Below are 11,082 nucleotides of genomic sequence, written 5' to 3' on the forward strand. Positions count from 1 at the left end.
CATTTTATATCTAGTTTAATTATCAACCTCTCAGAAATGACTGTGATCTGGCTTAGCAGAGAAGTCAAAGATTAGGATCTGGGGTCTAACATATGATGTCATGACAGATGTCCACATTAAGTGTATGCTTTCCTGAGCATAGACTTGAGACTTCCCATTAGATGTAAGAACAAAAATTTCTCATAAAATTATCCATAAATAACTAGTGGGTGGCTTTAAGAGCATTAATTTTTTAATGCTCTTTGGCTATCAGATTTTCAAAAGTTCCACGAGAAGATCATCTAAAGATTAAATATGAATGTACATGAAGAACCATGACTTTGCTCTACCTAACCTAAGCACAAACTTTTATGATTCATTTTATGTATCTAGGAGGTAGATGTTCTGTCTTATTTAGCTTGCAGATAACATATTGTTAAATAAGTAAGCAGTAACTTATTTTAGAAGAGTCTGAGAGACAAAAAGAAATAAATGAAAATGAGAAAAATATGCCATCATATTGACATGTTTATAAACATAAGGTAAGTTTATAGTTAAATGAAATAGAAATAAATACACTAGGTTATTCTTTTTTAATACAGTCAAATGATAATAGTTGCTCAGTTGAACTGGAAAACTTATTTAAAATGTTGTTTTAAGCATCAGACTTAAAAACTCATATTTGTTTTTACCTTCTATTCTTCATTCATTGAGGTAGTTAATGAGCACCTATGTGCTACAGGGCACCATTCCAGGGAGTGAGGGTACACTAGTGAAGAAAACAAATTGTTCTCTTTTTTTTAATTGGATGTTCACAACATTACAAAGCTCTTGACAAATCATATTTCATACATTAGAATCAAGTGGGTTATGAACTCCCATTTTTACCCCAAATACAGATTGCAGAATCACATCGGTTACACATCACATTTTTACATACTGCCATATTAGTGACTGTTGTATTCTGCTCTTTCCTATCCTCTACTATCCCCCCTCCCCTCCCCTCCCATCTTCTCTCTCTACACCATCTACTGTAATTCATTTCTCTCCTTGTTTATTTTCCCATTCCCCTCACAACCTCTTATATGTAATTTTGTATAACAATGAGGGTCTCCCTCCATTTCCATGTGATTTCCCTTTTTTTCTCCCTTTCCCTCCCACCTCATGACTATGTTTAATGTTAATCTTTTCTTCCTGCTCTTCCTCCCTGTTCTGTTCTTAGTTGCTATCATTATATCAAAGAAGACATTTGGTATTTGTTTTTTAGGGATTGGCTAGCTTCACTAAGCATAATCTGCTCTAGTACCATCCATTTCCCTGCAAATTCCGTGATTTTGTCATTTTTTAGTGCTGCGTAATAATCCATGGTGTATAAATGCCACATTTTTTTATCCATTCATCTATTGAAGGGCATCTGGGTTGATTCCACAGTCTAGCAATTGTGAATTGTGCTGCTATGAACATCGATGTGGCAGTATCCCTGTAGTGTGCTCTTTTAAGGTCTTCAGGAAATAGTCCGAGAAGGGCAATAGCTGGGTCAAATGGTGGTTCCATTCCCAGCTTTCCCAGGAATCTCCAAACTGCTTTCCAAATTGGCCACACCCGTTTGCAGTCCCACCAGCAGTGTACAAGAGTACCCTTTTCCCCATATCCTCGCCAGCACTCATTGTTGTTTGACTTCATAATGGCTGCCAATCTTACTGGGGTGAGGTGGTATCTTAGGGTGGTTTTGATTTGCATTTCCTTGACTGCTAGAGATGGTGAGCATTTTTTTTTAACTTTAAACAAATTTTTATTACACAAAGGTTGTCACATAATTGGATATTTCTCTACTTTGTACACAATTATTCTCCACAGAAAGGCTGCTTCTGAACTTCTCATCTGGTGATGGCAAGCACTAAAATCCTGATTTTAGCAGAATAGTAGTAGAAATGCCTCAATGATTTAAGTTGAAAGCAGTACATTGGTACATGGCTCTTGCACCCAGTATCAGGAATGTACAAATGTCTTTATTCAAAAATACAAAATAAATTATTTGTAGGCATGGACAATGACACCAGTAAACTATTATATACTGTCAACTGAAACCAGTAACTGATGGTTATAGTGATTTTCTTAAACATCAACCAGCCTTTTCTTCAGTCATTCTCAACTGACTTCTCTGAAGTTATTGGTGAGGAACCCTGCCTTGAGCTTCCTGTCACAGTTCATTAATAATGGTAAAGCACTATTCTGAGAATTAGAACATGCCACCTCCCATACCACCTCCCATTCCACCCATTCCACCCATTGCAGGGTCCTTTTCTTCTTTAGGAATTTCTGTGACTACGACTTCTGCTGTAGTTAACAGAGAAGCAACTCCAGCAGCATCCAATAAGGCAGTTCTTACAACCTTTGTTGGATCAATGATTCCTTTTTCTACCATATTCACAAAATCTCCAAGCATAGCATCAGAGCCAACTTCTGGGGAACTCTGCAGAATTTTCTCCACTATTAAAGAGCCTTCAACACCTGCATTCTTAGCAATAGTCATTGCAGGAATTTTGAGTGTTCTTTTAATGATTTCTATACCAATTTTTGATCTTCATTAGCTGGAGTTAGTGAGTCCAAGGCTGGAATGCACCGAAGCAGAGCACAGCCCCCACCCAGAACAATGCCTTCTTCAACGGCAGCTCTTGTAGCATTCAGGGCATCTGTAACTCTGTCTTTCTTTTCATTCACTTCAACATCACTTGTCCCACCAACCTTCAGCACAGCTACTCCATCTGAAAGTTTTGCCAGTCGTTCATTCAGTTTTTCCTTTTCATATTCACTATTTGTCGTTTCTAATTGCTCTGTAATTTCTTGAATACGCTTTTCAATTTGAGCTTTATCACCTTTTCCTTTCAAAAGCATGGCATCATCTTTGGTGACAATGACCTCTCCAACTTTTCCTAAATCATGAGGCTGAACATCTTCAATATTTAGGGTCAAACCCTCCTCACCAAACACTGCACCACCAGTAGCAATAGCCATATCTTTAAGTTGGTTCTTTCTGTTGTCACCAAAACCTGGAGCTTTAACTGCCACAACCTGAAGACCAACTTTCAGCCTATTCAAAACAAGTGTACTTAGAGCTTCTCCATCAACATCTTCAGCAATTATGACCAACGGTTTACGGTGAGCATTGGCAATTTCAAGAGCAGGTACAATGGACTGGACGCTAGAAATTTTCTTTTCACTCAACAGAACATAAGCATCCTGGAATTCACATTTCTGACCTTTTGATGTATTAATAAAGTACAGAGAGATATAACCTCTATCAAACTTCATGCCTTCAATAATTTCTAATTCATCCTCAAGTGTTTTTCCATCCTTTACTGTAATCACACCCTTTCTTCCAACCCTTTTCATTGCATCAGAAATAATGTTGCCAATTTCTTTGTCTCCATTTGCAGAAATGGTAGCAACCTGAGCAATTTCTTCAGGAGTTGTCACAGGTTTGGACTGCTTCTTGAGTTCAGCAATTACAGCATCAACAGCTAACATCACACCTCTCCTGATTTCCACAGGATTAGCACCCTTGCTAATCTTCTCGAAGCCTTCTTTGGCAATAGAGCGTGCCAGTACAGTAGCGGTGGTGGTGCCATCCCCGGCCTCTTCATTTGTATTATTGGCAACATCTTGAACAAGTTTAGCTCCAATATTTTTGTATTTATCCTTTAAATCAATTGACTTTGCAACAGTCACACCATCTTTTGTTACTTTGGGACTTCCCCAACTCTGTTCAATAATTACCGTTCTTCCCTTTGGCCCCATTGTAACAGCTACAGCGTCGGCTAAAAGGTCTACACCTTGAAGCATTAAGGCTCGGGCATCTGCACCAAATTTTACATCTTTGGCATAAGCCCGAGTGAGATGAGGAGCCAGTGCCCTAGACACTGGTCTCATCTGGCGAAGGACTGTGGGTAGTCGAAGCATTTCTGCGGGGCGTCGGCAGGGAGTGCACGCGGCAAGGCAGACCGTCTGCGGCGAGTGAGGGACAGAGTGCAAGGCACACACGGCAAAGAGCCCGAATCCCCTCCCTCCGCCACCCCTAACCCCCCCACCTGCCCTGCGGCACCGCGTGTGCCGAGCATTTTTTCATGTACTTGTTGATTGATTGTATGTCCTCCTCTGTGAAGTGTTTGTTCATGTCCTTGGCCCATTTGTTGATTGGGTTGTTTGTTTTCTTATTGTCTAATTTTTTGAGTTCTTTGTATACTCTGGATATTAGGGCTCTATCTGAAGTGTGAGGAGTAAAAATTTGTTCCCAGGATGTAGGCTCCCTATTTACCTCTCTTATTGTTTCTCTTGCTGAGAAAAAACTTTTCAGTTTAAGAAAGTCCCATTTGTTGATTCTTGATATTAACTCTTGTGCTATGGGTGTCCTATTAAGGAATTTTGAGCCCGTTCCCACAATCTGTAGATCAGAGCCAACTTTTTCTTCTATCAGATGGAGAGTCTCTGATTTGATATCTAGCTCCTTTATCCACTTTGAGTTGACTTTTGTGCATGGCGAGAGGAGGGGATTCAGTTTCATTTTGTTGCATATGGATATTCAGTTTTCCCAACACCATTTGTTGAAGATGCTATCCTTTCTCCATTGCATGTTTTTAGCTCCTTTATCAAATATAAGATAGTTGTAGCTTTGTGGATTAGTCTCTGTGTCCACTATTCTGTACCATTGGTCCACCCGCCTGTTCTGGTACCAGTACCATGCTGTTTTTGTTACTATTGCTCTGTAATATAGTTTGTAATCTGGTATCGCTATACCACCTGATTCACACTTTCTGCTTAGAATTGTTTTTGCTATTCTGGGTCTTTTATTTTTCCATATGAATTTCACGATTGCTTTATCTATTTCTACAAGAAATGCCATTGGGATTTTGATTGGCATTGCATTAAACCTATAGAGAACTTTTGGTAATATCACCATTTTGATGATGTTAGTTCTGCCTATCCATGAACAAGGTATATTTTTCCATCTTCTAAGATCCTCTTCTATTTCTTTCTTTAGGGTTCTGTAGTTTTCATTGTATAGGTCTTTCACCTCTTTTGTTAGGTTGATTCCCAAGTATTTTATTTTTTTTGAGGATATTGTGAATGGAGTGTTTTTCCTCATTTCCGTTTCAGAAGTTTTGTCGCTGATATACAGAAATGCCTTTGATTTATGTGTGTTGATTTTATATCCTGCCACTTTGCTGAATTCATTTATTAGTTCTAGTAGTTTTTTTGTAGACCCTTTTGGGTCTTCTAGGTATAGAATCATGTCATCCGCAAATAGTGATAATTTAAGTTCTTCTTTTCCTATTTTTATGCCTTTAATTTCTTTTGTCTAATTGCTCTGGCCAGTGTTTCGAGAACTATATTGAATAGAAGTGGTGATAGGGGGCATCCCTGTCTTGTTCCAGATTTTAGAGGGAATGCCTTCAATTTTTCTCCATTCAGAATGATGCTAGCCTGAGGCTTAGCATAGATAGCTTTTACAATATCAAGGTAAGTTCCTGTTATCCCTAGTTTTTCTAATGTTTTGAACATAAAGGGATGCTGTACTTTGTCAAATGTTTTTTCTGCGTCTATCGAGATGATCATATGGTTCTTATCTTTAAGTCTATTGATGTGGTGAATAACATTTATTGATTTCCGTATATTGAACCATCCTTGCATCCCAGGGATGAATCCTACTTGATCATGGTGCACAATTTTTTTGATGTGCCTTTGTATCCGATTCGCCAGAATTTTATTGAGGATTTTTGCATCTAGGTTCATTAGAGATATTGGTCTGTAGTTTTCTTTCTTTGAGGTGTCTTTGTCTGGTTTTGGAATCAGGGTGATGTTGGCCTCATAGAATGAATTTGGAAGAGATCCCTCTTTTTCTATTTCCTGAAATAACTTGAAAAGTATTGGTATTAATTCTTCTTTAAAGGTTTTGTAGAACTCCGCTGTATACCCATCCGGTCCTGGGCTTTTCTTGGTTGGAAGTCTTTTGATTGCTTCTTCAATTTCATCTATTGATATTGGTCTGTTTAGGTTGTGAGTTTCCTCCTGACTCAGTCTGGGCAAATCATATGACTTAAGGAATTTATCGATGTCTTCACTATCTTCTATTTTATTGGAATATAGGTTTTCAAAATAATTTCTAATTGTTTTCTGTATTCCTGAAGCGTCTGTGGTAATATTGCCTTTTTCATCCTGTATGTTAGTAATTTGAGTTCTCTCTCTTCTTCTCTTCGTTAGTATGGCTAGGGGTCTGTCGATCTTATTTATTTTTTCAAAGAACCAACTTTTTGTTTTGTTAATTTTTTCAATAGTTTCTTTTGTTTCAATTTCATTGATTTCTGCTCTGATTTTAATTAATTCTTGCCTTCTGCTACATTTGCTATTGTTTTGCTCTTCCTTTTCTAGGGCTTTGAGATGAAGTGTGAGCTCATTTATTTGTTGGTTTTTCCTTTTTTTGAGGAATGACCTCCAGGCGATGAATTTCCCTCTTAAAACTGCTTTCATTGTGTCCCATAGACTCCAATATGTTTTGTCTGTATTTTCATTTATCTCTAAGAATTTTTTGATTTCCTCCTTTATGTCTTCTGTAACCCATTGATCATTCAGTAACGTATTGTTCATTGTCCATGTGATGTAGGATTTTTCCTTCCTTCTTTTATCATTGATTTCCAGTTTCATTCCATTAGGATCTGATAAAGTGCATGGTATTATCTCCACCCCTTTATATTTACTGAGGGTTGCCCTATGGCATAATATATGATCTATTTTTGAGAAGGTTCCATGTGCTGCTGAGAAAAAAGTATATCCACTTGATGATGGTTGATATATTCTATATATGTCAGTTAAGTCTAGGTTATTGATTGTGATATTTAGGTCAATAGTTTCTTTATTCAACTTTTGTTTGGAGGATCTGTCCAATGGTGAGAGAGGTGTGTTGAAGTCACCCATGATTATTGTGGTGTGGTCTATTTGATTCTTGAACTTGAGGAGAGTTTGTTTTATGAACGTCGCAGCGCCATTATTTGGTGAATAAATATTGATAATTGTTATGTCTTGTTGGTGAATGGTTCCTTTTAACAGTATATAATGTCCTTCCTTATCCCTTTTGATTAACTTAGTCTTGAAGTCGATTTTATTCGATATGAGAATGGCCACCCCTGCTTGCTTACGAGGACCGTGTGCGTGGTATATTTTTTCCCAACCTTTTACCTTGAGCCTGTGTATGTCTTTTCCAATCAGATGTGTCTCCTGGAGGCAGCATATTGTTGGATTTGTTTTTTTAATCCATGTTACCAGCCTATGTCGCTTTATTGGAGAGTTTAAGCCATTAACGTTTAAAGTTACTATTGATATATGGTTTGTACTTCCTGCCATGTTTGATTATTTATCTCTTTTTTTTTCCCCTAATTTAGTTTGTTTCTCCATGATTAGCTTTCCCCCCGTCCTCTGTCTTTACCGAGGCACTTCCCGCTGATGGTTTTGGTTATTGTTTTCCATTTCTTCCTCGTGTAGAGTTTTGCTCAAGACGCTTTGCAATGCTCGTTTTCTGGCTACAACTTCTTTTAGCTTTTGTTTATCATGAAAGATTTTTATTTCGTTGTCGTATCTGAAGCTTAATTTTGCTGGATACAGAATTCTTGGTTGGCATCCATTGTCTTTCAGTGTTTGAAATACGTTGTTCCAGGATCATCTCGCTTTCAGCGTCTGTGATGAAAAATCCGTTGTTAACCTTATTGGTTTACCCCTAAATGTAATCTGCCTCTTTTCTCTTGTAGCTTTTAATATTTTCTCTTTGTTCTGTATATTGGATATCTTCATAACAATGTGTCTTGGCGTTGGTCTACTGTGATTTTGTGTGCTCGGTGTCCTGTATGCATCTACAATTTGTATATCTGTTTCCTTTTTTATTTCTGGAAAGTTTTCTGTAATTATTTCATTCAGCAAGTTACTCATTCCCTTGGCATGAATCTCTGTGCCTTCCTCTATCCCGATGACTCGTAAGTTTGGTTTTTTTATGTTATCCCAAATCTCTTGGATGTTTTTCTCGTGATTTTTTACCAGCCTATCTGAGTTGGCTAGACTCTTTTCAAGATGATATATTTTGTCTTCATTATCTGACGTTCTGGCTTCTACTTGCTCCACTCTGTTAGTGATACTCTCGATTGAGTTTTTAATTTGGTTTATCGTTTCCTTCATTTCTAGAATTATTGTTTGATTTTTTTATAATCTCTATCTCCTCATAAAGATGCTTAACTTCTTCTTTTATCTGTTTATGTAATTCATTTTCAATGTGATCTTTAAGGTTCCTTTCCATCTGTCTAAGGTGTTCCTTGAGTTCTTTATATGGCCATTTTTCTAATGACTCCAGGTCCTCCTGAATATTTAGGCTGTCTTTCATTGTTTGTATTCCTTTTCTTCCTTGCTTTTTTATGCTCATGATACTTCTTGTTCTGTTTGACTGCTGAGGTACTGTTTACTCTTATAAATTTATTTGATGCTTGGGAGGAGAGGTATTAGAAGGGAAGGGAAGAAGTCACTAAAGAGAGTGAGTGTAGGCAGGTGGAATTCAAGAAAGGGGGAATAAGAAAATTGAAAAGAAATGAAAAGACAAAAGAAAAAAAAGTGAAAAGAAAGAAAGAAAAAATGAAAAAATAAAAATTTAAAACAAACAAAAAAATTATAATGATAATAAAAAATGGAAATTGAAGTTTAAAAAATAATAATAATAGAATAAAAGAATTAAAAAAATTGAAACCATTAATAAGAAAGTTAAAGAACAACAACAACATCAACTACAAAAAGTGAGAATAAAATAAAAAAAATACTAATAATAATCATTAAAAAAATAATAATAATAATAATAAATGCAGTCATAGAGCTCGATGAACTTCTCTTCCAGTAGGTGGAGCTATGCCCACTGGGCCAGGCTTCTCCTCTTGATAGGTGGGAACCAATCACTGTGCCTCAGCTCTTCTTCCCAGACTGTGCAGGTCTCCAGTCCTGAGTGCCTAGGTCCTTCTCTTGTGGTTCCTCAATCCAGGCCCCACTCACCTGTGACGCTTACCACATTACTGGCTACACACTGGGTCTGCTGCTCCTGGAAGCCCTGTTTTCATGGATGCCTAGGCACACCCTTTCTGTTTGCCTCCCTCGGACCCTAAGTTTTTAGGGCTTGGGGCTGAGGACCCCCAGCGAATTTGTTTGCCCTCAGGTAGCAACTCCCCTGGTAGCTGGTGCAAGGGACCTCTGTTGTCAGCCCTGGTGGGAGCGATAGCCGGGGGTTCTGTGCCGCTAGTCCCACGTCACTCCTGATTCCCTGGGTCTGGCTATGGTGCTCAGTTGGCTTTTACCTCTGTGAGATCAGGTGGGCCGACTAGTTATTTCAGCGGGATCGTTAGTGCTGAGTCACGAGAAGCAGGCGATCCGGAGCTTAAATGCAGCAGATTCGTGCTCAGTGTGTGTTTTCTGAGGAGCCCAAAGTGTACGCACTAGCTCCATGTCAGCTCAGCATTGCCTAGTGATCCTGAGCAAACAGGCTTTAGATAATTTACAGCTCCCTATGCCCATGCAGTTGAAGAGGTCAGAGACTTGATCTCTCCACGCCTGCCGCCATGTTAGACCTCCTCAATGATATTCATGTTTCCCTTACAGTTTCCTGGCATAAGCAAGATCTTGGGGTTATACAAACTGCTGCTTCTGTTTCCAGTCCAGTTTTCTAGAACTGAAACCCTGCTGCCGTCACCTCCACCTCTGGGCCACGCTCTTGGGCGCCGCGCTTGTCCGCAACCTTAGCAGCGCCGCCGCGGCCTCCGCTGCTCCTTGGCCCGGTGCCTAGCACCCAGGGCCCAAGCGGCTGCCGCTGCACCTCTCCAGCCCCCTCCTCCGGAGCACGGGTCCCCTCGCAGGGGGATGCCGAACGACCCCAGAGCAGGCTCTGCCCCAAGGTGCAGCAGGGAACAGGCGACCGAGGCACTTGAGGCCGTGGTCCAGCCTTCGGAGGACAGGGCTCGGCACGCAGCCCAGTTCCAGTCTCTAGATGTGGCAGCTGGACCATGTAGACAGGGCCATCAAGACAGCATGCAGAAAGCAAATGGCGGCTCCCACGGAGTGGATTTTCGGCCCCGAAACCACAGCCCAGCCAACAATTCCAATCCACTAACTCTCCCTGTATAGACAATATTCAAAAAAAAAAAAAAAAAAAGGGCGGGGTGTACTGAGCTTTCTTTGCATCAGGTACTTACAATCCACTGCTGATTACCCATTCAGCTTCTCTGCCGGGAGCGAAGTGAAAGAGGAAGCAGATGGGCGCAAAGCGCCCGCGGCTCTGAGCAGGAAAGCGTCCGGGAGCCAAGCATCTCTTTTTCAATCTCTTTGTTTTTTCTGCTGCTTGGCCGGGTGGTCCACTACAGATTAATGGTGAAAGGAGCTCTAACAAGCTGCGCGAAGTCTCGATTAAAGCCGATGCTCTGAGCACCAGGCTCAGCACTTCAGCAACCCCCGTACGCAGCGGCCATCTTGGTATTTCCACAAATTGTTCTCTTATGAAGCTTACAAATTCTACTGGGAGGAAACGGACGTGGATTGATAAATATATGATGTGTCAAATGGGGGAGACAGTGAAACAAGTAAAAGCTCTGGAAAGTGATTATTTAGATAGGAAAACAGAGAAGCCCCCCGTCTTTGGTAGAAAACTAAAGGAAGTGAACACAAGAACTGAGAAAAGAACATTTCAGAACACACCAAGGAACTGAAGAAAGGATATTCCAGGAAGAGGGAACAGAAAATACAAAGACCCTGATATGATTTGAATGTTTTTTCCAAAACTCATATGAAAATCCAATAGCTATTAACAGTATTAAGAGGTGGGACCTTTAAGAGGTGAATAGGTCATGAGGGGTCCAGAAGGCCCCTGCAGTTGCCATGCTTTTGGACTTCCCAGCTTCCAGAACTTTGGTAATAAATTTCTTTTCTTTATAAATTACTCAGCCTGTGGCATTCTTGATAGTAGCAGAAAACAGACTAAGACAGATCCTGAAGTGTGAGGCTACTTTTCATGTTTGAGGGACAATGCTAGTAAAATAC

The 11,082-nt window shown here is 39.7% G+C and overlaps 1 protein-coding gene across 1 annotated transcript; it reads right to left on the reverse strand.

Moving 5' to 3' along the window:
• Positions 1-1,746: 1,746 nt before the first annotated feature.
• LOC308633700 (60 kDa heat shock protein, mitochondrial-like) lies at positions 1,747-4,059 on the reverse strand. Its single transcript, XM_081266665.1, is given in 2 exon segments — positions 1,747-2,553; positions 2,556-4,059. Coding segments are annotated over 2 exon segments (1,719 nt in total). The 5' UTR covers positions 3,940-4,059; the 3' UTR covers positions 1,747-2,218.
• Between the last annotated feature and the right edge of the window lie 7,023 nt (positions 4,060-11,082).

Source organism: Spermophilus citellus (genome assembly GCF_964194105.1).
Source record: "Spermophilus citellus genome assembly, chromosome: 14".
Classification (NCBI taxonomy): Eukaryota; Metazoa; Chordata; class Mammalia; order Rodentia; family Sciuridae; genus Spermophilus; species Spermophilus citellus.